The 27,183-nt window shown below is 41.2% G+C and overlaps 1 protein-coding gene across 4 annotated transcripts; it reads left to right on the top strand.

The window, feature by feature from the left end:
• Positions 1-569: 569 nt before the first annotated feature.
• Positions 570-25,989, top strand: LOC147263932 (myoD family inhibitor domain-containing protein-like). Of its 4 annotated transcripts, none has more exons than XM_086202306.1 (5): positions 570-832; positions 1,176-1,283; positions 3,422-3,532; positions 17,407-17,769; positions 23,320-25,988. In XM_086202306.1, the coding sequence occupies exons 2-5, from the start codon at positions 1,190-1,192 to the stop codon at positions 23,568-23,570; spliced, it is 819 nt and encodes a 272-aa protein (XP_086058432.1). In that variant the 5' UTR covers positions 570-832; positions 1,176-1,189; the 3' UTR covers positions 23,571-25,988. The 4 variants fall into 4 exon arrangements, with proteins under 4 accessions (XP_086058432.1, XP_086058429.1, XP_086058433.1 ...); XM_086202303.1 differs by having other exon boundaries at positions 573-832; positions 1,131-1,283; XM_086202307.1 differs by lacking the exon at positions 570-832 and having other exon boundaries at positions 894-1,283; positions 3,375-3,532; positions 23,320-25,989.
• The last annotated feature ends 1,194 nt before the right edge of the window (positions 25,990-27,183 follow it).

Here is a 27,183-nt window from a genome sequence, read left to right as displayed (position 1 = left end):
GTGTGCAAAGTGTAACTCTAGCAAGTTCTTTAAAAAAAAAAAAAAGAAAGAAAGAAAATGCATCCTGCATATATAAAAGGCACTTTTACCTATAAACAAACTCAAATAGCATTAACAGTGATATTCATTGTTTTGAATTATCCTGTCTCATCTTTGTCATCATTAGTGTATGTATGTATGTATGTATGTATTTATTTATTTTTTAACATATGATAGGCCAAATTGTACCTCATGGTGGGCCAGATTTGGCCCCTGGACCAGCTGTGTTTTATATCACTGATTTTCTTAGTATCAAAAGTAAGATATGTACACGAATGCATTATAGACACAAGTTTTCCTAGCAGTATTATATTATACTGTATGACACTCCAATGTACCAACTAAGTTTTATGTTGCTACATGACTGTACAAAGTCATGGCTTTAAGCATGTTTTGCGTCAGGACTATGACATTATGACATTATCTAACTTCACGTTCAATTTCGTGTTTTATGGACTTTATTATGGAGCAAACATGTTCAGTGAGGATTTTGTTCGCTTTTGTGCCGCCAAAGGAAGCAGAGGCAGGCACGGAGAGCCGTGTGTGGCTGCAGGAATCCGGATATGATGAAAAGCTTTCAGACAATCCTCAGAAAACTTGCGCTGCGGAACGTTGGGACCAAAACTACATCTACTCGAACCAATACTTGGACACACTGGCAACTTACCTATAACTTTTTGGATGCTTAGTTACTAACTTTATTGTCCTGAAAGAGAGAGACATAGAGAGAGAGAGAGGAAGGAAGGATGAGGATACGTCAGATTTGAAGTGAGGGAGTTGACATGTTGGAGAGGTAAGTTATGCTTTCTAAACAATGTGTCCGTTTCTGCTATAAACAGCACTTAGGAAGCGGCCGTCGCTTCCCGGGCAAAGACAGACGAGTGTTAGAACAAATGAGTTACATGTGGAGCAAGTTTATGAAAGAAAAAAAAAAAGCGAGAGAAGGGAAATTTCCACTAAGTTTTACAGCTTTTCGACGTCACTTTTCTCTGCGTGTGAATAAGCAGACGACTCTCAGCAGCTTGAGTAATGAGCTGCTGCTCCCGCGCCGTGTTGGTTTGTTTCTTCACCCTGATGATTGGTTTTCTCAGCACCGACGAGGACTGAGGGAAGACTTCTGCTTTGTGTGTCCCAAGAAGACGACTGTCTGATGTCCACGGAGACTGTCCTTCCTCCGGGTGGGCCGGCAGGGCAAGACAGGGGCTGTCAGCAAGATACAAGTCCCTTATTGTCTGCCACACACGGTAAGGTCACCCAGGACGAGTCAGACGGTATTAGCATGCTAAAAAAAAAAAAAGTGATATTCAGGTTGTCAAATTGAGGTCAGAGGCTTCATGAAAGGTGTGTTAACTTTCTATGAAATTAAAAGGTGCATAGAGATGTGAACCACAGGAGAAGCGCAATACCTAAATGTTTGGATTCCACAAACCAAAAATTTGCAATTATACTTGCTAGCAAACTTGCTAAACAGAGCTTATGTACATGAAATTCCCTGCTGTGAATGTTTATGGAGTGTTTTTCTTCTCTCCATGCTGTCAGTGCCCTGAAACTAATCTAACAATGACATAATCTGACAAGCATGTTGCCTGCATGGGCAAGGCCAATTTATAAAATGCACTTCTAGTGGGTTATTCTTAAACCCATATCTGTTTGAGTGTAAGGATGCATCGACTGATGGTGATAGCTGATGCCGATATTTTGTTTTTGTAAGTCTTTTATTTCCCTTTCTGCGTCAGGGAAACAAATATCATCAATAAATAAATCATAAAAACGGATATTTCACGGCTTTATCACTCCGTCTCAGAGAACAAATTGAATCTAAAACGTACTCCTCACACCAACGCATAATATTTGCCGCCACCATCTGTGAATGCCATCATATTTGCTGATGGTAGTTAAAATGGCTGAGACGTAACGGTAGTTTGTGCATAAATAAAACAAACAAATTAACGAAAACACAAGCTGGTTGGTAGAGGCAAATGTAGAAAGCGGGTAAGTGTGAATCAGTGGTGTATATCAGCTCTTATCAGTCTACTTTGGACAATACCAGCTGTGTCCTTCCGAAATATATGTGATCTTTTTTCTTTTTTTTTTTTGAATGTGCATCAGTATCTGTACTCCACAGTTAAGCCTTGATAATGTTTTTGCTTTTTCTCACTCAATAAAGTCTGAAGAAATGCCCTGGTGACTATTAAAAGTAACCACAGCCAATTATAGTTTTTAATTAACTTTCTAGTTACCCCTAAGATTATCACATGTAAAATAAGCTTACCCCCACACCCCCTTTTTTCATTTTTCTTCAAACAAGCAATGAACCGTTAACCGTCCTATTTATACCAAGCATCATTATGGCGCTGTCAAAAAATAGCAAAGTAGGACAAAGTAAGCAATCACTGGGGCTGCTGGATTGCGAATGGATTTTCGCTGGACCTTCAAAGGCGCTTGCAGTTAAGACTGGATTTTCCCTCTCAGGGGGCTGTAGATGTACTGAGAATAGAGCGATTCATTTCTAACTGAGATCACTAAATACTGTGATGCATCACACAGAAGTGCTGCTTACTCAACTGCTGCCATCTCTATCTAGGGCTGCTGGCCATCCATTCCATTCCCTCATCCATCACTGCTTACAAACATAGATAGCTGGCACAAACAGACCAATACCTGCTTTGTAAACATTGTTGTTATGTTTTGCTGAATCATTCTTCAATGTTTTTACTTCAGGTTCGCAGTAAAATTCTGATGAAAACTTGCAGGCTATGAGCAGTCATCTGGCACCAAACCAGTTCATAAAGTCATTGGTTTATTTATTGAACAAAGCAGCAGTGTGCAAAGTGTCAGAGAGTCCCGAAGACAAGCAGCCAAAGAACATGGGTTAGAGAGATGAAACTGTCTTTTGTGCAGCTATCAGGTTTGTGCCGACATACTTTTTCCAATTTAGATGAATGCTGCCTTTATGGCAGTAAAAAAGCAGCTTGGCTGGTAGTGCACACCCGGGAGCAGAAGGAGAGAAAATGAGATCCAGAGCTCTGGCAAGGCCTTACCTGAACCGCCCCACCATGTTGTGCAACCATTTGCCAGGAGCCTGTGTTTTTGCTGGCACAAATCGGCAGAGCGGCCTCTAAAGCCCTGGCTTGTCCAGCTGTCCCTCATATTTTGTCCACAGTGGCTGACCTTGCAGTAAAAGTTTACATCTGTTTTTGCAGGAATAGCCATAATTCCTGTTAATTTAGGACAGTTGAGCTCATAATAGGATAACGTTAACTTAAACAACCAGAGCCCTTGCCGTGAGTCACTGCAAAGCATAATATTTTGTTGTTGAACTTTCTCTGCAACAGGTTTTCCTTCGCCAGCCATGTGTAATGATAAATGCTTGTGACCATAGATGCTTGTGACACCGAATCATCTGGAAGAACATCGTCTCCCAGGAAACCAGCCAGTGAAGGACAAACTCACGTGACCCGGGAGAAGTCTAATTATTGCGAGCCTGTGAGAAGTAAGTTTTAACGAGTGGGAAAGGTGTGGGCGGACAGCAGGATCTCTTCGTGTTATATTTAATGATAAACAACAATCAGCCTTTTAATTGAAGCGACTTCAAGCCATTCACATATAGTCCCCACATTCAGGGTGGAGCAGAATTGCAGTAGGTGTCAAGCAGTGGTTTATTGAACTTCTCAAAAATGTTACCCTTTTTTTCATGAGCTTTGTCAGGCTGTCAATAGCAGTTTTGGTTGGGACATTTGCACAGTGTCAAAGCATGAGGCAGGGTTGGTCGGCCAACCAATTAAAAGGATATCAGGATGGCACCGAGGTCTCTTGGCAGTTGAGCGGTAACACGTCTGCACTCCCATTCTGCCATCGTGACCATGACTTGGCTGGCTTCTTCATTTTGCTTTTCCTTCCAACCCTCAGTCTAGTGTTTTGGAAGTTTGGGAAATCCTGCTTTGTGGTTCTGGCATTGACTGTCTCAACACACTGATTGCATGTTAGCCACAATGTTTTATCCTGTACCAAACATTTATCTATTTAAGGAGAACTGTACCAGCTGCTAGAGGCAGGAGTCTTTTGAACAGTGACAGAGGTCCGCAGCGTAGTCGTAGCACAAGAAAACATAGCACAGTTTTATTGCTTGTGCCGTACATCAATTCTAGTTTTATTAATTATTACGTTTGCCCGCATTTTTAATTTTTATTTTCAGGTCAATAATCATTTGCAAGGTTTCGATCCAAATAATAGCAACTTTTATTGGAATCTTGTGAAGCCTCATCTAAGAAATGTAAATTCATATGTTTGTGTCCACCACTCTGATGTCTTTAGAAAGTTAATCCCCCAAATATTTTTTCTATGTAACTGCTATCTTATGGTGGCTTTTTGGAAAGAAAAAAAAAACAAACGCTGATACTTTGGAGATGACCAGTGGATTGCAATCTGAGCAAGCGTGCAGTCGAGAGAGATTTTTGCTCTACCCCTCAGTTTTTTACATTTGCAAGTTGGGGTGGGGCGGTCAAAATTCTTCTAAGATGGATAGAAGAGCTGTCTACCCTCAAGTTTCATAATGTATCATCTTAGTGCCATGTTTTATTATGTATTAGGGGCCATTTGTTCAAAAAAGCATAAACAAATGCAAAAAAAAAAAAAAAAAACCCCAAAAAAACCTCTTGCAAGTCTCTAGTGATTATGTGTCTGGGGTTTTTCAGTGTTGTAAAGTTCTTCAGGGAAATATTTGGACAACCTCCCTTTGTAGTTCCGTTCCGTGGGGCAAATCATGGAAGCTGGGGCCGTTCAAAAATGATGGGTGAAAAAGAAGGGATCGGGCCTGTGTGCTTTTATATGAAATTGACGTACGAACCGAGAAACTGTGGAGGTGGCTGTTCTCCCTCATCTGAGATCGGTTGGGATGATTTTACTGTCCTCCTCCATATCTCCACCCTAGAAATGGTATTGCTAAAGTGCTAAAATGTGCAGGGGAGGTTGCACAAAGCAACATTTTGGCAATCAGCTGCTTGTGGTGTTTGCAGATCGAATAAGCTGCTAAGCAACAGATTGCAGGTAACAAAAGGAAACAATCTACTTTAAAAGCATCATGTTTGTGTTATTATCAGAAGAGTGAGATATGTCAGGAGAGGTTAATAGCAGCTGATGGCTTCCATCCATGGAGGTGCTTCACTATAACATTGTGTTTGACACAACAGTTCTTTTGTTTCTTGGTTGTTAACTTTTCCAGGGCGTTTTTTTTTTTTTTTTTTCCTGCCTTCTTTTGGTATTAAGTTTAATGACTTGCCAGTGGCTTGTTTACCGAAGCAGCAAGGGGAAAGAGATTTGGTTGCAAAAAAGAAAAAAGAAAAGAAAGAAAAGATTTTCTGTCAAGAGGTCTTTCTAGCTTGGCAGGTGTGTGGAGTATTGCACTTCTGGAGGGAGGCATGCTTTTCTTTCATCTCAGCAGATAAGCCCCTGTGACAACAGTTTTGCGTTGTAATTGATGTTGCCCCCCCCCCCCCCACTTCACACACTTCTCGCTCACACACACACACACACACACACACACACACACACACACACACGCAGTCTTAGAATGGAAATTTTAAGGGAACATACGCTACCTCTCTTCTGATAGAGGACATTAAATATGTAAAATAAAGACCAAACCCCTAAATTCATGCTATGATCATCTTTGTGACACACATTTAGGGCAGCTCATGTTAACCTATTTGTGTCATAGACCCTCACGGCCTCACGGCCTGGATTTGTGTGTCAAGGCGACCAATCAGACTGTTGCTAGCAAGGGTAATTGAGAGCCCTCTTCACTGCAGAAACAGGAAATCAATAAGAAATCATCTGCCTGGCTACATCCTGCCCCCCCCCCCCCCCCCCATCCCTGCTGGATTTAAAGCTTGTGTACAGTTTGTAGACTGTGACTTTTCACAGCAAGAGGAAGCCTATTGTATTGTTGTAATAACAACACAGATCCAATTTCAGTAATGAAATCATTGTTTTGACAAGTTGTCCTTTTAAGCAGCAGGCTCTTTTAAAACAGGAAAGCAAACATGTCAGCTGTTTGGTATTAATTTAAAACTGATCTTCACCAAGCACAACATGCATTTGCTTGAGAGTCCTGTAAGCTCTAATTGAATCATACCAAGTAACTGCAGATGAGTCATCATTTTGTGAGCTAAAAAGGCTTAAATGATCAGTTAGAAGTGAAGTTTTCAAAAATACACAAAGTAGATAGTTATTGTAGGGCTGGTCAACCACTGAAGCGATTTCTCCCCTTTGCCAGTGAACGGTTCCTCTGTGGTTCCACCATCCTGAGGGGAGGAGGAGAATCTTGTAGGGGGAGACAGACATTCCTCACGAGACCGTTCTGGGTTTTTCAAGCAGCTGATATCTCTTGCAAACAGGGCCTCGGCTTTCCAGCTTCCCCTTGAAATAAATTGCTACCAACCGGCACCAGTTTCAGGAGTTTAATCGTCACATTATTCACCGGATTGTCAAATACTTTTTTTAATGCTTCTGTGGTTGATAAAGATGACCTTACTAGCTGCTGAAGAACAGGTCGTATTTTTTTTTTTTTTTTTTATCTCCAGCAAGTCTGTAGTGAGGAAGGAATGTCAAATAACATGACTCTCCATTTTAGAGAAAGACATTAGTCTGGCCTTTGTGTGAATCACTGATTGGGCTCTTTAGTGGCACACCTTCAAGGTTATTACCTGTGTGCACAATTGACCTTTGTAGAAGTGAATTTGTGACCCTTAATAAATGGATTTCTTAACAGACGAAGAAATACGACAAAAGAATCTTTCACAGCGCAACAATTAAGATTTACACGGAAAAATACGACGTGTTTTGGTACTAACAAGTTGAATTCAAATGGGTCCTGAATCAGCATTCACAACCTGTCACTGTGCCCCCTTATGTATATTCCAAAGTTACTTTTAAGACTTTTTAACCTCATGTCTGTTTTTTTTTTTCTCCCCAGATTATTTTTTCCAGCTGTAGGAATGCATGATGATTGTTGTTATGCAAGATTCATATCTTTATTGTAATCCTCCGAGGCTTGTCTATGCAGAAATAATGTGTCTGAAGCCTAAGACCTATTATAAACTGAACTGTTATTTTCAAGTGATTACTTACCAGTGGGTCATGGAATCAAAAACTGAATAAATAGGGTGAAATGCTAGTGTAGGGGTTGATTAAAATGGCCATTGTAATTCTACCTCTGTTGTAATTATTTTCTCATTGTCTTGCTGGAGATAGATTTCATATGGGAAATTTCAAGTGTGTTAATTAGCATATTTTACCCGAAGTGCCCGAGCATATTCACTGTTAATTTTTTTCTTTTTTAAGGATATTCAAAATACTTGAGCCAATGATTAGATATCCATACCTCTGTTCAAGAACGGCAGACTTTTGAGTTCTTATGTTTGATACAAGGCTATACGGATTTTGATTGTGGAGGAAGAGCATGTTTTTTTGTTGTTGTTGTTGGGGGTTTTTTGGTTTTTTTTTTTTTTCTAATCATCGCAGATAGTGTGGGTGTTGAGAGCTCTCTTTCCAAGATGGTTTAACACCAGTTGACCTATGTGTTAAAAAGCCTCTTATGCAGCCCATTACCACCGAGTGAAGAGGTAGGGATTAAAAAAGGACCATTATTTTATTGCATTTTGTAAGAATTTTTGCTTGTAACATCCATAATACTAGTGTTGTGGATGCTGCTATTTGAGATTGGTGTTGGGTTTACAGTAGGTTAGTAAGGGTTAGGGCAGTCGGACAGATACGTCGCTCGCAATGCATCATATGTTGTTACTGTAAATTCTTAATCAGCAAAGTAGTTGTAACTATAGTTAAATGATAATATTACGATAAAATACTATTGTGACAATCATTATATTGCAATTTCAGGATCAGGCAATTCACCTTCGGTAAGTCACAGCATCTCCGTAAAGAGAAGGAGACAAAAAAATGTAAGGGAGGGAGGAGTCTTCCTATTTGTATTTTTTTTTTTTTTTTTTGCAATTTTCTGTCATAGTTCTCTTGGAGCGTACAGAAAATGTTGATAGTTTTGAAATGTGTATTTTGCAACCTACAACACACATGGTGTGACACTTGCTAATATTTCCGGAATTGCGCGTCATTGTTTTTGTGTCGTGTCTTCATTTTTTCATGCCTGTGCTTTCACTCAGGCATTCTTCATACTGGAATCTGTGCTGTTATAGGTGTTGGCACAGATTGTTGGGTTTGCCGCGGGAGATAGCAACTTTTAACTTTTCAAGTTTCGCTCAACACATCTTTACATTTAATGCAACCATCTAATTATCGCCATTTAACAAAGGTTTTTTAATTATTATTTTTTAGCAATGAGTTCAACATCATGCTCCTGCTCATCAGTTTTCATGTTGATCACTCAGCGGTCTTCACAGGAAGTCATGTGACCATGCACACATATTAACAGACTCTACACATTCAGAGGATAGTTTGTCACTCTCAGAGACACACATACATTTTACTTAAATTAGATCCTAAATTCCAGCATGTAATCACACAGGCTGATGTCACAATTGCAAGTAGACGAATTGCGCGCCACGCTGAACGAACATGAACACTGAATGAATGAAGTGGGAAACAAATTAACATTTATGGCTGTTAATGAATATTTTAAACATAGATATCAAAGCAGGCATGGCTTGAAAAAAAAAAAACAGAGCAACTATCTTAAAAAAATGGAGAAAATCATTTCTGGCATTGCTTGCAAACCGTTTTTTTTTTTTTTTTTCCCAATCATGCCATGTGAAAAGTAGTTAATTAATGCACATTGGGGAAAGTAGAATGGTTACAAAAAACAACTTGTACTTGTGGTGACAAGGCAAATAAGTTTGTAGTTATGTCTGTTGTATTATAAATATTCATGTTTATGTATAGATCATTTATCTCGTGTAAAAGAATACAATTTTAATTGTGTTAAGAATAGGAGACTAATTATGTGTTACTCTCAAGAATAATTGTCATTTCTTGTTTGTTTGTTTTTTTTACCCCCAGCTCAATGGTGGTCTTGTAAATTTTGTTATTTTATCTGTTTGACAACTTCAGTTTACATACTTAGTGCATTGGACAGTTAGTAAATAAATCTGACTTTCCTCACCTTTTTAAACCAAGCCAGAAAGGTGGACTGCTGGCTCATGTTTGCTGCTTCCCTTACCAATGCAGCTGTAAGTGCTTCTCCAAAGCTACTCACCGAGGGAGGGAAAAAAAAAAAAATCAGCCAGTTCAAATGAGAGCAGCGCAGAGGGGATTACTTGGCCTCTAACAGGGTTTTGGCTCCAACATTAAGGTTAAAACCCTTTTCTATTACTAAGATCTCTGCTGATGTTGCCCCCCTCATGTTTGCAGGTTCAGTGCCTCCCTGGTAGGTCATTCTGTCAGGCCCCCTGATCAGTAGAGGGTGACTGGGGACCAGGGGATGGCTCCCGTCCAGACACACAGACAGCCAGAGCAGACTCTGGCCCAGGCTAGTGCAATCACCTCCCACCCACCTCCTCTCTTTCAGGCTGGAGCTAAAATCGATACGGGCGTCTCCGTGTTTTAAAAGCCATTCAGAGGCAGACGAGCACCTCTGGCCTAAAGGCTGATCTCTCTGCTTAAGGCCTTGATTGGCATCCCGAAGATGTGAGGCAGTGACCCACAGCTGTCCCATTAGCAGAGGGTTAATGCTGAGATTGATACTGAGCAAATAAAGGAACTGGGTGTGAGGGTGTTTTGATAGACTGCCTATCCTCCCTCTGACTGAAAGATAGTACATCAGCTGTACTTTGGCTTTTAGGCAGTAGTAATGCTTTTACTGGCAGATCCCCATCCCTTCGACCCTTTATTGGCTTTGTTGGTGTCACAAACATATTTGCTTGTCTGTCTTTTTTTTTTGCATGTAGTACGGTGTGTACACATATGAGTGCGCATGTGCATGTCTCCGCGCCTACAGTTGAATTTCAAACAAGTGAGCTTCCTGTGGAACTTCTCCTTCAGCAAGGAGATTTTGAGGCTGGTGGAATATTCGAGTCATCCATGTAACTGAAACTGAACCCCCAACCCCCCTTTTTTTGCCTCCCGTTCATTCCTGCTCTGTTTCTCAGTTTTTGTTTTGAGTCGTGAGTGAGGAGAGGGTGGAGCAATGTTTTTGGAGTATGGAGTCTGGCAGCTCCCTCAGGCCCTCTCTGAGTCATGTCATAATTGATCTTTCTAGAAATTGTGGTAGCTAGCTGTGTAAATCCTAAATCCATGCAAGATGTGCAGCTTTTTTAAGATACTCTACTTTCAGCTGTCTTCATACTGCTCTCTTTTTCCTCTCTTGGATGGTAAGAAACAAATGAGGGGGAATGAATGGCATTTGACAAAGCTTAATACAGAAACACGCTGGTATAAATTCATCTCAAAAATGAGGAAAGGGAGAGTATAAGGTACCAGTTAGTGTCTCTCACAGCAACCAGGTTGTAAAGCTTTGAACGCTCCTTGATGTTGGCTGTATTAGTAGCACTCAAATTAGCACTATGCCAAATTCCACAACACAGTGAAGAGACTTCAGTGGCCAGAGCTTGGGGGTGGGAGATGGAGGGGTTGTGCTGAGTGTGAATGACTTCCTCCTCAATGTGATTCATGTAAGAGAAAATGGCACCTCATTGGGAGTTTCAATGATTTAGATTGCAGTCAGACATATTAATCTGAGAAAATGTTCCGTTTTGAAATCAAAGGATAATTGATGACCCCCTCCCTCACCAACCACCTCTCAAGCACGCACACACACACACACACACACACCACAGCTAGTCATGTTCGCTGAGAGGTTCATGTTGTCAAGTCAAGCTCTTGTCTTTCAAGTTGCCGTCGCTACTGTAAAAAGTAATTAAGCAGAACAAGGTCCGAGGGGTTATTTTTTTCCCCATTCTATCAGCCGCAAAATTTGAAATTAGTAAATCCCTAACACTGTGCTTCTCTCTTTGTTGGTTGGAGGCGATGGTGATAGTGGGGTGGGGTGGGGGGGGGGGGTATTGGAAACAATATTAAGAGCTGTCTTCAAGTGTCACTTCCCCTTCAGGAGGCTGGAGAAAACCAAATTTGAATGACACCACATGGGGGGGGGGCAAAAAAGAGGGTCACCACTGAAGACTGTCGCAGATTGGCAAAAAATCTTTGGGTGGGGTTGGGTGGGATTTGGGGGCTGTGGAGGAAGAATTGAAAACCAGACAAAAAAAGGTGATGTTTTCAGCATAAATGAGATGCTACACCATGTGATCTGCCTTGACAGGTGAGGACAGCTAATAGAGTTCTAATGCAGGGTGCCATAACACCCACACATCCACATGAAAAGCATGACACTTCCCAATATCAGAGTTCCTCAGCAGCCATCATTATCTTCCTTCATCATCATTATTTTATCTTGGATAAATACACAATATGATATTTCTTGACTGGCAAGGTTTTGCTTTGTGATGTCACATTTCTACCTCATTTGATGGAAAAACTGCTACTGCTACTTTTCTTTTTTTAATCTATTTTTGCCCCCACCCCCCGTTTTTCTCCCCAATTGCACACACTGTCCTAGTCATTGCTCTACTCTCTCTGCCCTTGTGGGGACCTCTGCTCCTGCCTCCTGCCTCCTTACCTTCTCAATCACATGGAGTCTTCTGCTCCATTATTTCATGTACTGGTGAGATGCTTTACCAGCAGAATGTATCCTTCGAATGTGGGATCCTCAAAAACGGACATTTCTGTTAGCTTGTGTCTGGTGCCTCCAATATGGCTCCCCACACCTTTGTACTTAGGACGAACTATGAATACAGTTGGCATGTTTTTTTCTCTTTATTCATACTAATCAATTATTTTTTGTGATGGGACTCGCTTGTTTGTTTCTCCCAACTCATCCTTCCAGACATTAAAGGAAGTCCTTGTCCGGGAGCATGGAAGGTCAAATGGTAAACGAGGCTTTGATACGCCCAAGGAAAATTTCAATCAGAGCCCTTTTGTAATAACATGCATTGTACTATTTTCCTGTCTGTCCCTCTCGCTCTCTCTGCCGTCTAATTCCCCTGGTTTTGCGTCTATAAATATGGACAGGGAAGATGTATAATTTCTAATGAGAAAATATATCCCTTTGGATTGAAAGGCAGGGACTGTTCCACGCGCTGGTATTTGTTAGGAGGAGAGATGATACCTCAGGCTGTTTTGGTAGAGGAGGGGGTGGTGGTGGTAAGAGGACTCTGGCTAGGTCATTGCACATTTACAAATTAGCATTTCAATCATGCAGGTACATGGACAGCCAAGCAGAAAATGTACATGCTTTTCTAATACATGGCATAAAAGATAAACAAAACACTGGTTGTGTTCGAAGAATTAGCATTTCAGAGCTACCTGGTGCTCTGCACACTTTCTGTGTGGGACTAAAAATTAGGGTGCCGATTCCATTCAGTGTTAACTCACAAAATCATTGCATTGTGTAATAATGGCTATTAGGAGATGAATACAAGATGTGGATTGTGGTGTTTATTTGGCTGACATGATGTGACATTTGAATAACTGTATGCTCTCTATGATGGGCATTCTAATAAGCCTCAGCAAACACCTTTCGTCTCTCCTCTCCCTCGTTCTCTCCGTCTCAGGGGCATTAATATTAAAAAGGACTGAGCTTTAGAAACACAGAGCTTGTGGTTGCTCCGGCGGCTCCCAGCCTTACCTGCGACTCTCTACACAGTGATGTGCAAATGAGAATCTTTATATTGCCCTGTTTGACCTCTGTGTTAGACTTTCATGTTCTTGACTATTTTAGAATTCTTGTTTGTACAGCTCTGTTTCAGTTGACATGCATGCATGCATATTTCTTCCTGGTAGGTCTCCTGCTGTGTGTGTGTATGTGTGTGTGTATGTGTGAACGTACATACGTACATGCTCCTCCTCTTCTTTCCTCTGTCTTTTGGGTGCAATTTCCACCTCCCTCCTGCAGGACCTATTTTCTGTGACAAAAACTGAGGTGTTTATACACTCAGTTTTACATACAGAGCGATCCTGCTCTCAGCTCTGGTGCGGCTCCAGTGCTCTCCAGGCACTGTGGTGCTTGGTCCCTGTGTGGCGCTGCCACTGAAGACTCCGTGACAAATGGCAATTATATTTGTGTGTTCTTCATGAATCCATCAAACACTGGCCTTTTAAAAATGCTCCCCAGATATTTCAGCCTGTCAGCTACTAGTAGCTGGAACCAAATTGGGATGCTGCTTAAACAGTCAAGAACCACTCACCCCCTAGTTTCCCCTGTGATGTGTGTGACAGCGTGTGTAGAGGAATACCATGTTTTATTCAACTACAAATGTACACTCTCAACAGTTGTTGATGTGCCAGAAATAGGGCGGTTACAAGTCCAATTTGAAGCGTGGTTGTGTGTGTTTAAGCGTGTATGTGTCCAGTTCTTCCTCCAAAACTTGGTGTTTTAATGCAACCTGTCAGGTTGTGCGCATTCGGTTATCTCAGGACAGTTACCCATCTCCGCAAGCCTGTGGCAGCAGAACAACTCGTATAATTTTTTTTTTTTTAAACTCACTTGGAGTTCAGGAGTATCAAGCTTTGATGCTATGTTTCCTGCTGTGTTGTAGGAGTAATGATCCAGTGCCTCTTATCAGGCCCAGCTAATATTTGCATGAATCAGTTTAATGCTCCTCAATTGAGGCATCTAAATGAATGCTCACAACTTTGCTTCAAAATTTTGATGAAAGTTTGTACCTGCGGAATAAAATAAGAAGTCTTAAGGATTAATATTGACTTGAAAAATACACAGTGGTTTTTGCAGAGCATTTTGAAACTTGGTTACTTAATTCATACGGTGAATAATGAAACAACGCCGTTTTTCTGTGATCCGCATGTATAGTGAAAGTTTCTCCAACTCAGCAGTGTAGCACAATTTGCTGGACTTACATTTTTGCTTTCTCTCATTATGTCTTCATTTGTCTCATGGTGACTGTACAAGTCTGTCACTGCCATCTTTGACAGGATTATCATTAACATGATCAATGATTATGAATATTACTCCATTGTGGCCATTCATCTTGGTCGACGTGTTCATCAGGATAAAAATAAAGACTGACTGTGTTGAAACTCTTTGGGAACCTGCCACTTCTCTACAGACTTCAGGTCAGAAACCTGCTCCCCTGCTTAGACGCTCTTGCTTTAATGTAGTGGTTTCTTAATAACTATTTATTCTTTAGTAAATTGAAAGCTTGACTCCCTCAAAAGGACAGGTAATTATGCCTGCTACTCTGCTTTGGTCATTTTGGGCCCGAACATGTGTGTTTATGTCTGTGTTAGTGCGTGTGGCTCGTTCTTCTGAACCTAAATGGGGAAAAAAAAAAAACTGTCTGCATTGTTGCGCAATGTGCTGTGGTTAATGGATGTGTGAAGGAACTGCCAACTGTTGCATTAACTTGGAAATACTCAAGACCAAGAAATATGATTATTACTGTGGGAAGAGTCTTTAAATAACTTTTAAAAGAGAGATCAGAAATCTGTCAGCCAGTGATGCTGACATAAATGTTAAAATATGGAACAACCTGTGCCCAAATGGCATCGTTGGATGATGTGGCTTTCTGTTTTAGTTTCTGCATGAAGCTTTTGTCAAAGAGCAGAAAAAAACAAAAAAAACAGTCCAACCTTTGTCTTAATGTCAAAATTGAACAAATATAACTTGTTGGTTGACTTCAGCAAACTAGTTTGTGATCCTTGCTAATAAGAAAAGTAACAGAGTGAATGATTTTGTTTACGTGGACGCCATGACAGTCCGACTGATGACTGAGGATGCACACCCACATCACATTCCTATGTTCTTTGTTGGACTGTCTGCCTGGAATTTGACCCGAAACTATTTTTGTAATGTTGCTTTCGTGATATATAAACTTTTCACAACACTTTTCTTCAACTCATTATGCAAAATACCATGCTTTCAGCCAAACACTCACTTGAAGCTGGAGATGCATTGGTGAGAAGTTTGATTTCATGGCTGCCAGGGGGGACTTAATCATATGTCAACAATGCACTTGAATAATTTATGTAAGGTTGGAATATTCTGTTTTGACTCAAAACACACTTATTCCAAATAGGAATTTATTCAGTTTAAGGTGGTTAGAAGATGTTGGATGAAAAAAGGCACACCACTAATCTGCACACCCCCGTGTGACAGATGCACACCAAGATCTCTATAATCACAGATTCAGACATCTTCTTGGTAAGGGTAACTGTTCTTTGTCACCCAAATAAGGACAAGTGTGTTGCATAAAGTCACACTGTGGTGTGTGCGTGTGTGTGTTCCTACCTTTCTACTGTATATGATAATGGGTTATTAATGCCTAAACAGAAAAAAAAGCATAAGCTCAGTTACTAGGGAGTGAAAGGAAAGTTGCAGGTGTCAGAGGTAAAACCCAGGCGCCACAACAGATACTCTGAGTCTCCTTGTTAGTACGCTTTCGTCTCTCCCCACATTGTCATGGGCAGGCTGCACAGCTTTCGTCTCCTAGAGAAGAAAATCCATCAACCTGGCCTTAAATCACTGCATAATAAATTCTATCGTGTGCTACCCAGTTGTCTAATTCCAATTGCATGAAAATCCTGATCCCTAAAGTCTATATTTGTTTATGGAAGCAGCATGTAGAAACCTGAATGAGGAGGAGGCAAAACCCAGTGTGTGTCTTTAATTGCTTTGTTTTACATCCACATTCACATCCGGCCTCTCCCAGGGTGATGTGTTGTTAAAAAGCGTGAGGCCTGATTCCCACACACTCTCCCTCCCTTGTTAACTGTAATTGCATTTGTTGGTGAGCTGACAGAAAGAAAATAGAGATGGAAATAAATTAGCGGCGTAACATGAAGTTCAATACTTGAAAACCATTTTGGAAAACTTGTTGATTTTTTTTTTTTTGTGGAAAGTTGTAAAGGGTTGATCTCCTGGTTGTCCCATCTAGCTGTTAAATTAGGAAGAAACCAGGTGAAGATACGTGTACCCAAGGTATAGAATAGAAAAGAGGAAGTGTGTTTCACACATACACACATGGAGATGAATATTTCACAAAATCTCAAGTTAACTATGCACTAGCAGGCAATCGAATGCGTAGTGGCTCTGATAATGTAGCAGTAACTCCCAGTAGAGCTGATTGTGCAGGTGTTCCTCAGTAAAATGCCACCTCCTTTGCTCGCTCTCATCCCTTGCCTTCTCTCTTATCAGACAGGTCGCTGTCTCCTGACTTTCTGTGGCTGTCACACATGCACTTCGAAAGACTGGTTGAGGCCATCTCTAAGCTTCATTACTGTTGCAGACAGCAGCTATTTTGTATATGCACAGTATCACAGGCTGCTTTTCTCTTTTTTATCCTCGACATTCATCTCTCGTTCTTTGACACCGTCTTCACTCACCTGGCTCCCACAAATGACTGCCTCAAGCGCTGGCTTTTGTGATCCTGTCACATAAAGGTTCCTATATCTTTCTGCTTATGTCTGTCATTCTGGGTTGAAATGTTTGCCATATTATCAATATCATGTTAGGAGGTATTTGAAAGATTTGCTGAAAATGATTTAGTTGAGATTGCGTTGTCTCCATTACCGTGTTCGGTTTGTGAGACCTGAACATCACAAGCAGGAATGACTTGTGTATGAATAAAGTCTGTGAAGGTGTAGAGAGTGCTGACAAAGTTCTCTTCAGTCTAAATAAAGTTACTGGGTTTCAAACGTTTACACCCATAAGGGTGAAAGGAATCTACAACTTTTCCAGTCTTGAAATAGATACTATAAATACTTGATAAATTATTCAGAACAGAAGGGCATTTGGTAAAGTGCATACCTCTGACGATGTAAAAAAAAAAAAAAAAAAGGCGAGGGGGGGCCTGTTTTTCACAGTATCAAACTGATCTACATACACATACAGCATACATGTTCCCCCCTCCTCTCAGTTTGGAGCAAATTGGGTCGGTACTTTTCGTGTTAAATAATTTATTGAGATGTTCTTATGACTGTTTTGGAATGTCATTGTCATTTCCATCAAATATTTATATGCAAATAAACAAGCAACATGTCTGATGAGTTACACTTAATGTAAATTCTCACTTCATTTGGAAGTATTTTTTTAAGCTTCCTAGTTTTTTTTATCCCAATTCAGTATTTGGTTTTAATAGTTTGATAATAAGAACCTTTGCATGCAGGTGTTTTTGCTGAATAAAATGCAGCAAAGTGAACTCGTTATGTCTGCTCTGAATTTGAAATGTGCTCTGTAATTTAAGTAATTGTGTTGAATCCACACACCCAACTCTTGAGTAAATAGCAGTGAAAATGATATCTTTTCCTCTCTGTGTTTCCGTCTAGCTCAACCTCAGACTCAGCCCCTGGACCCTGACAAGGCAGACGCTGCCAAGGACCAAAGTGACATTCACCACAACAGCACTGGCGCACCCGGGCTGAGTAATAATAATGGAATCCACCCTGGCATCAATGGAGCCAGGACCACATGCACGTGCTCCTGTGGTCACATCAGCACGGGCGCCACAGGGTCGTCAGGCTCGGGCACAAGAGTTGTGACGACAACAGAGCAGCCAAGAAAGCAGCCGCCTACGCTTGTGTCGCAGAGGATGCAGAGAAAGTTGAGGTCGAGTTTGTCAGTCAACAGTGACAGCAGCCGACGCAGTAAAGGCAGTTCCACTGGGTCGCAGAAACCTCCTTTACCAGAGGGTGAGGATCCATTTGCCAGGGACCATTTAGGAGAACACAAACCTTTGCCTCACTAAAAACTACTAACACTTTACCATTAAACTTCTCTTTTTGCACCCTCCCCTTTCTCCTGTTGATGATAAATCTATTCATCTTTAATCTCAAGACTTTAGGGGCAGTCATGTATAGTTGTAGAAAGTCTTGGTGACTGAAATTGGACCTACAACTCAACTAATCAGTTAGACATCGATAGATGATGGCCACGGGGATTTACATTATTTCTATCTTTATGTCAATTGCAGAAGGGGATTATAGTTCACCTCCCCAACAGAAATGTGCATTTCTAACTCAGTGTCGCACAGTGTCTTGCACAAATACCCTAGATCTGCATATGTCCCTCTTGCCTTCCAAAATAATCGATTGGTCATGGAAGGTTATTGAGTTGTCCAACCTTTAAAGAATTTGGTTGGAAAAGAGCAATATGAGCCAACCAACACAGAGACAACAGCCCTTCGTCAGCAGGGTTGTCAATGGCACACCATTAAAACAATTGAAATTACTTTGCAATATAAAATATATACAATAAAATATGGTAGGCTTTATAAAAGTATGTGCATTTTCTATTCAATGTATTGTTTTATTTTTTAAAATAGGAATAATTCACCACTTGTTTCTTTGTCATACACACATATATTTTTAGTTCCAAACCAGTCAGTGCCATCCATCCATCCATTTTCTCCATCTTATCCTGTTAAGGGTCGCGTGTGGCTGGAGCCTATCCCAGCGGCTTTTGGGCGAGAGGTGGGGTTCACCCTGGACAGGTTGCCAGTCCATCACAGGACCAACACATAGAGACAGACAACCATTCACAGTCACACCTACAGTCAATTTAGAGTATCAATCAGCCTCGTCCTCTCTTTGGACTGTGGGAGGAAGCTGGAGTACCAGAGAGAACCCACACAGGAACAGGGAGAACATGCAGACTCCACACAGAAAGATCCCGTGCTGGGACTCGAACCCGGAACCTTCTTGCTGTGAAGCGACAGTGCTAACCACTGCGCCACCGTGCCGCCGAATCAGTAAATGTAGAAAAGAAAATGAAAAGATTAAGAGGTACAACAAGAAATCCCACAAATGCTTGTTTCTGTAGAGCTCTGTTATGAAGGGAGATATCATTGTTGCGTGTGACCTGATCACGACCTAATCAATCATCCCTAATCTGTAGTCGTACTGTGGCTTGAGAAAGCCATCACTCTAAAGTCGATCACTCTATAGAAGTGGTTATTCTAGGGAGGCACCCCTGAAAATTTTTTTTTTTTTTAAGATATTGATAGTAATCTCTCTGCTTCTCTCACCTTTTAATGATGGGACTGCATGACCTCTTATATTTATCACTCCTGTCAAGCAAATGACATCTTATCCTGCTCCCGTGGCCTTTATTGTCTGAACAACAAGCCAGAGAGTCCGTTCCCCATGCAGGGAAGCCATCACTTTGTCAGGTGCAAGGCCGAAGTGAGTCAAGTAATGAAGGCAGTTGGCTGGTCCTTTTCCATTTGGGAGATAGGTGTGACTGTCTAACAAGGTCTGAGAGCACAGGGTGCCTATTAAAAGTCGTGACCAGCCTTGCTCGGGCCCCTCACACCTCTCTGGGCCCTCTCTGGTTCTCTCTACATCCCGTCAGCACCACCCTAGCCCTCATTAACAGGGCCCCCTTGCGTCCCACCTCCAACTACTGTGCCCACTGGCTGCGTGTATGTTTGTGGATATGCATATGCCTCCTATCCTTCGGTAGCAGCAGGCAATGTGAAGGTTCACAGGAGTAACTCTCGCTCCTTGATTCATCCCTTTGTTGTTTTTTGTCCGTGTTTCATGTAGGATTTTGCTCCTGGTTGAAGATGAAAAATGACATCATTTTAGGTGATATTAAAAGACTGGTAATTGTGGGGATGAGATATTGGCTTTAAATGAAGGAGAAAAGTAGTTCGCCAGATCTGTATTTGATGATATTTTGCTTGAAATATGCATTACATTGTGTTGTAAGGGAACAAAAGAAGCAGGCGCTCACACATCCACAACACTTTGAGCTGGTAAAGGTGGGATACATTCACTAGAGATATTCCAGACATGTTTTCAGCATCTTAATTGGTAAACGAAAGACAGAGGGTGAAAAGAAAAAAAAAAAGAAAACAACAGCAGCTCAACAAGTCTGTCTCATTATGGCTTTTGTGTTGCTTATTTGCAGACATGAGCTCTCAGAATCAATATGCTTGTTCTCAACTATTTATTTCCCCCCGGAAAAACCCAAGCTGTTGTGTTTGAATGTTTACATGGATTAACATAATCTGTTTGCCTGTGAAATTAGCCTCCTAAACAGCCCCCTGTACACAGGAAATAAAAGGCGTAAGCTAGCACGAGCTAGCTCTAGGGATTCTGCTCCTCCCTGTGTTTCTTGGCACATGCCATTGGCACCGTAGCCAATCTGTGATAACACCACAGCTTCATAGAGGAAGCTAAAGAGTAGTTATTTACCGCACTGCTTTTGTTCACGGGTAGGATGCTCAGTGCTTGTCATCCAGCTGGTGTTTTGCAAAATTGTGTGTAGTCATCAAAGGTCTTCAAGCTGCTTTAGCCTCATTTAGAGATGCAGGGCAAAGGCATTGTTTCTTCTTTTAATGCCTCTGGGCATGTAACAGCTGGGGCCAGAGGCATTTAGTATTTGTGTTGTCCATTTCATTCTCATGAACATGATATCGAAGTAACACCTTGAGGGAATTCCTTCAAAAGATATCTTCCAAGGATGAAGTGATGATTTTGATGGTCAAGATTACTGGGACTTCAAAAAGCACATCCTTTGGCCATAATTCTAAGAACTTACATGCTAATAGACTAAAATGGTGACATGTGAATTGGAATCCCAAAAGGTCAAATATTACCGATAATATTACATAATATACAATAAAGACAGTTGTCTGGCTTTTCCTCAGTGCGATAACGTAAAATTTTTGAGGGAAGAAGTTTAATTTCGCCCCCCAGAAAACCTAAAAATTTTCTTTCTTTCTTTCTTTTTTCAACTGCTTATTTTATGAGTGAACAAACATGGATGACATTGTAACTGGCCCGGTCAGTTATTGTAGGTCTTAAGCTAAAAACATTGGTGTGTTAGTGTCTAAGGTTGAATCCTCCAGCTTTGACGTTTCCCTCAGGCAAGTATTATAAACAAACCTGCTTTAGTGCATGTGGTCAACCACCATCCATCATCCAGCACACCCACCCACCCTCTGCCCTCTTTACCAATGTGTGCCCTCTCTGAGTCTCTGAGTTCCCATAACCAGCTAGGCTTTGTCTGTTCAATATCGCTCTTTATCTTCACCCATCCAGCTATCTCTTTCTCTCTCTCTCTCTCTCTCTCTCTCCCTCTCCCTCTCTCTCTCTGAGTTTGAACGTTTTGCACAGCTTGCTGCTCTGAGGCCCATCCAGCTTGTTTTGTGTCAAGCCGTCTCCTCCCTTTTTTGTGTCAGCTTTCCAGATGTCTCAAACTATTTCCTCAGAGGCACCGGACGCTGTTTTTGGCCCTGCAATTTCTGGGCTTCATCGCAAATGCTCTGACATTAAACAGGAGTAGTGTCAGTGTGCACTGTTGTCTGTCTGTTGGTTGGTTTCACTCTGGCTCTGTCTGCCTTTCTGTCTGTCTCGTTGTTTTCATGGATTCGTGCCTTGTGTCCGTCTTGCTTGTGTACACGATATGACCCCACTCCCCCCTTTCCCTCCTGCTTGCTGGCTTCTTTAAGATCCAGACTAATCGCTGGTGGTGAATTATACATCCAAGTGAATATCTGAGAGGCCCGGCCGCTGCTTATGTACTTTGTTTTTTATCGTTTTCACGGTCTACTGTTACATTCTGAATGCTGTCATGGCCATACCCTCTGGGTCCTTCAAAGTTTAGGCTGAACTTTGAGGCGTTGTGCCTGGAACTGTGGCAGTGCTTATTGCTCACATTGGCATTTTGTGGTACCCAAATGCCAAAGGACTAAAGTGGTTGCCAGTATAGAATAAAGTATGAGTTGGTTATGCCAGCATGAAACTAAATCACGCTCTCCATCTGCCCAACAGCATTTTACTGTGTCCAAGCCAGATGTTTTAATAGTAATGGATTTATTCTCATGCATCTTCCATCACTGCCAGTGTTATGGCCTCAGATAAGGATAATAAGATACATTCAAACTTCAGGCACCCTCACAGGACACACGCACTGACTCGTTTCATGTTCCCCTCCCTATCTTGCTTATATCACAGTTAGCAAGCGCTTCTGGTCAGCTTTTCAGCCCTGAGCACAGGAAAATAGCACAAGAAAAAAAATCTCCTCTGCTTTGATTAATCAAACATGAGCATCCAGCAGTCCTCAGCTTGCCTTCCCATGCTGCCCTCCACATTCCCCTCCCCTCCAGCCCAACCTATAACAGCCTGCACTGACAACTCAAGATGGGCTGATGAAAGTTATGCAAATGTGCCCTGTTTGTAATGCTATTTTTCAGCATCCATCCACATCATGTCTTTTTAACACTCCAAAGCACTGCACTGCGCTGGCCTGGGTTCAAAAGGCAGACAACTAGTGCAAGGAGGGTTGGCCAGGCCAGACTCCCATTGAATAATCTTTAGTAGGAGTTAACAGCTCACTCTTATTTGTGTTAGAACAGCGCTTGTGCTGCAGCTCACCTCATGTACCAACCAGCTCAAGTTCTTTTGCCACATCTAACTCAACTAACACAAAATTACTTTCAAAAGTTATATTTTTACGCTTAAGAACAGGTGAATATTTTTGATTCAGGTTTTGCTTGTAAAACTATCAAATTGGATTAACAATTTATGTTCCTCTTTGCTTTTTTCTATCAACAATTTAAAGTCTTACATTCTGCGCTTATACCACATATCATTATTGGCATACCAATTATGTGGAGTTTCTACGTTAAAATGCATTTCTTTTTTTTTTTTTTTCCATCCAGCCGTTTCATTCTCAACTATTCCAACCCGCAAAGTCGCATTTTTATGCAGCATCTGACTAATTCATCCGGTCATAAACCGAGCTGTGATGGTTAATGAGCACATTTGTAATTTTAAGGGAGAGTTTTTATTGCCGTGAAACAACAAGCTGAAACTTTCCAGCAGCCATGTAAATGGGGTCTGTGAAGAGGTTAAATGTTAATCAGAGGTGTGAGCGTTGCTGGCAGTAATCTACCTATTTGATGGGAGAGACTCTTGGACTTGGCTAATCATGTCCTGTGTGGTCAGCCTAGCAGTTTGCATGATAATGCCACAATTATTTAACAGTCCGTTAATCAAAGCTGCAGGTGAGGAATTCATTTATCTTAATTTCTCATATTTCCTTTTGCCACCCTGCCAAGTTGTCTCTTACCCTTCTTCTTCATTTAACCAGCCTACTCAGCATGCAGTCCTCACTGGCAACACTAACATTTTGTGATTAAAACACATTTACACTTACGTTTTCTGAAATGATTGAATGTTTTGAAATGTCACATATTGATTTCACTTTTCACCCTGATTGGTTGGAGCCAGACTGCTGTGTCCACTGCATCTTGGCCTGCCTGTTTTGCGAGTTCCTGACACTTTGCAACATGGTGGTGGCGCAGGCCTCATGTGGCACGTGCACGTCCGAGGCTTGCTGCTGTTGCTGCTGCACCGAAGACATGGGCGATGACTGCAACTGCCCCTGTGATATGGACTGCGGCATCATGGATGCCTGCTGTGAGTCATCAGATTGTTTGGAAATCTGTATGGAGTGCTGCGGCATCTGCTTCCCCACATAGGGACACCTGTGCTGGTATGGACTGTCGTGTCTCTGCAGGGGACAACTGGAGCCTGGATGGAAGACTATTAAAAAAAAAAAAAAAAACTGCTGCTGCTGCTGTCACTTTGAATTCAGCAACAGACAAAGGGAACAACAATTTTTGTGTGATGCTAGCATATGTGTTTGCCAATGTCCTTTTTTTTTTGAGTATGTGATGACTTTTGAGTGTGTGAAGTTGTGTGGTTGAGAGCAGCATTCTTTGAAAGATACATCTTGACACTGGGCTTGTTCACCAAAACCAGCTCAGCAGGGGCTAATAGTAACTGCAGATAAACATGCAGGATGAACTTTTCAGTTAATCTTTGAGTGTATAGTGTATTCTTCTCCCCAGTCTGCCTGTAATTGTTAGATCAGGAACGCTGCTTAATAGCATCTTGCCTCTTATTCATTTTGATAACTGATAATGTTGCATACGCTAAACAAAATGATTGCATTTAGCCTGTTTTTGTTTTAAATATTTGGAGTTTATCTTGATGCTCAAAAACTGAGGTTACATTCTTAGTACCGTACAACACTGTAAAACGTGACAGTTCTAGGTGCATACTGTCGGTCTGCGACACAGATTTTCATTGACACATATCTACTGTAGCACTGTACAACAGTTGAAACTGGTGAAATATTAAAGGTGAATCAGGATTATCATTTGCGACTCGAATGGAAAAGAACATGTTTAGAACAAAACCTTTATTCTTTTGCAGTTGTTGGCGGATATTGAACTTCAGTGACCTATAATTACAGAAAATAACTGCACAGAATTGCTGATAAAATCACATTCGCTATATGATAATTCCTACATGAGGCCTGTGTCCACATAGCATGTGTTTTTGCCAAGTGCCGTGGCTCAGCTAAAAAGTGTTTACAATGAGAAGCAAGTATAAGTGGCTGCCTTGAGAAAGCATCTTTGTTTAGAGCACTGCATCCTTTTTCTTGCGTCCGCTTCCAATTTGAAATCTTTCGTTAACTGTTCAGAATGCCCTGATGTTTTTCATTTCGCGTCTGTTTATCATGAACTTCGTGTGATCCGAGTAGAAAAATAAAATGCTTTTTGCGGAGCAGATCAGACAAATGTTTCCTGTTAACGTTTGTGTTTATCAATGTCTCAGATGGATTGTGTCGTACACACGTTGACCTCGCTCACAGTTGTCAGCCTGAGCAGTGACGGCTGGTCATGGCCATTTAGCTCATGTATATACTTCTTTCATTTGGTGCTCATAGTGGAAACAAACAAAATATCTTTTAAAAACAATTGAAGTTTTTGGTCGATCAATAAAACTTGTGTAACTTTGAGAGGGGCTTCACTGCAACGCTCCCCGCTATCGCTTTCTTCCAGAGATCAGTGCTACGTGTACACAGGCCCTAAGAGTATACATATTTTAAACAAAGAATCTCATCTCACTCTTCCTGATGCTTCAATCTTAAAAGCATCGAGTTTACTGGAAATACAGTGCAAACATGTCTTAGTCAGAAGGACCTGACCACGCCACTGTACAGTTTCCTGGTATGTTAATATGTGTACAGCTTATGTCCTCCTCTAATTTTAGCCATTAATAAGTAGGCTTTGTCAGCTGCAAATGGTACAAGTCTTTTCTGTGATGCTGTTATACTGTGTAAGTGTGACTTGTTGAACTGCACTCTGTTCAGGAAGGGTGTGATAAGGAATTAAAGAATGGTGACCCTGGTTGCCATGTAAGCGGCTTTTGGGTATCAAGCCCAGTGACTCACAATACAAAAAAGGAATCACGAACTGTCATGTTGAAATCGTAAACTAATGCAGGGTAAAGGCAGTTTTCCTCTTCTTTTTTTTTAGTTCCTTAATTCTGTGTATCTTGAGATGAGTTTGTGGTGAATCACAAGTGGAGTCATCGTCTTGTCTGAGATCCGCTTTGATGTTGTTTAAGTGATGATACTTAATACTGGCCCTCATTAGCACTGCTTGCTAAATGGAAACAAAAAGTGTCACTGTGTAACGCCAACAAAGATAATGTGCTGTCATGTACAGCTCATCTTCACAGCACGTTGTTTTTAGTGAGGTTGTATAAGCACCTCTGCAGAAGATAATGTGCAGAAAGTAAACCTCATTTTCATTTTTATGATGAACTCAAGCCACAAGAGTGTCAAAGAAGCACTTGATAATGTGAAGAATTAATCTAAAAGAAAAATATGTGTAAATGTAACTCATGCAGTTGTTTCTTCATTATACTTTTGCCATGTCTGTAACTTACACAAACCTTTTGTTATTGCCTTCTTTTCCAAATTGGAGTGTATTGCTCTCTTGGTAACTTTTTTACATTACCTATAATTGTAAAGACAACATTCTTTTTTTAGAAATAAAACATTTAATAAAATGTCTTTTTTTCAAGTAATTTTACGTAGAGTATTTTTTTTGTTAATCTGTTCTGTGTTTGTAATGCAGTGCTCCTCCTGCCATAGCATTAGAACAGCAGGTTCAGGCAGTAACCCCTCCACCTCCTGCTGTTCCGGTTGCAGGTTGAAAGCAACTGATACCTGATTTGATGGAATTTTTTTGTGTTCAGCAGGCTACGTCGCTGTTTCTCATTGCAAGGATGGTGGAGTTTTCAAGGCAGCAACTGAGTCAAGATTTCTAGTGAATCAACGATAAAACCAATTTTGGCCTTAATAGTCGTTTTTCGCATTGATGATTGACACCCTGTAGCCCTTAAAACTGAGCAGAAAATGAAGGGGCTACACCCTAAATCAACCTGCAAAGCACTCCACATTTTCCCTCTTCTAGCTGTTAGTGACAAATGCTTTTGCAATCAATAGTCACCTCATAGGAATAACAATGAGCTGTTTTATTTTAAACATCAACAGGGATGTGGTCCGACATAACTGTCATCAGAGTACAAACTGACTACATGGTAGTTTTCGGTCGGTAAAGTGACAGTAGATGCTGGGATGCAATTTTCTAAATGTATCAGACTCAGCATATTTTCTGCTTCAAGCTGCTGTTGTGCTTCATGATTCATATTTCAACTGGTGCCAACTTGTTTTTTACTGTATGTTTTGGACCAAAGTTGGAGCATAAACTACAGAAATACAGTCACTGCAGTGTAGTGTTGTTGTTGTTTGTTTTTTTTAATGGCTCCAAGTCATGTAAACTGCTGCCAGTCCTGTCGGAAATACTGTTTTCCAACCTTTTTCGGCACATCAGTGTTTTCTGAATGTGACTTTTCAGACTTCCTCCTCGACCCCAGCAATTTTTTGCCGTAGAGAAGTGATACTTTGAAGTACAGTCATCTACCAGTTTCTTCCCACATATTCTCTACAGAGTGCGAGCCTCTGCTTGGACGTGCCTGACTCTGTGGCACTGTTGGTGGAAACCAAAACATTGATTAGAAATTACAACGGCTACAATTAGCTCTGGTGACTTTATACAGCAATAATGTGACAAAGACTTTTAGAGAGGGATTTTTTTTTTTTTCACTTGGGACTGGAAATATCCATTATGCATTGTGGATCCGGCAGCAGACCAAGACGGGGGCCTTGGTGGTCTAATCCCTAGCTATGGAAGCTGGCTTTTGGGACATGGAATGTCACCTCTCTGGCGGGGA

The sequence above is a fragment of the Aulostomus chinensis genome, chromosome 4, assembly GCF_037954235.1.
Source record: "Aulostomus chinensis isolate RoL2024-O1b breed Wild chromosome 4, RoL_Achi_v1.0, whole genome shotgun sequence".
NCBI lineage: Eukaryota > Metazoa > Chordata > Actinopteri > Syngnathiformes > Aulostomidae > Aulostomus > Aulostomus chinensis.
The sequence above is the reverse complement of the archived record's forward strand: the minus strand, read 5'-3'. Positions and strand labels throughout refer to the sequence as shown.

What these genes read in the sequence shown, in the direction of transcription:
- LOC147263932 (XM_086202306.1), top strand. Translation starts at nt 1,190, where the DNA reads ATGTCCACGGAGACTGTCCTTCCTCCGGGTGGGCCGGCAGGGCAAGAC. An exon ending in TTATTGCGAGCCTGTGAGAA is followed by an intron (nt 3,533 to 17,406) that starts GTAAGTTTTAAC and finishes GTTTCCGTCTAG; the next exon opens with CTCAACCTCAGACTCAGCCC. An exon ending in GAAACCTCCTTTACCAGAGG is followed by an intron (nt 17,770 to 23,319) that starts GTGAGGATCCAT and finishes GGTTGGAGCCAG; the next exon opens with ACTGCTGTGTCCACTGCATC.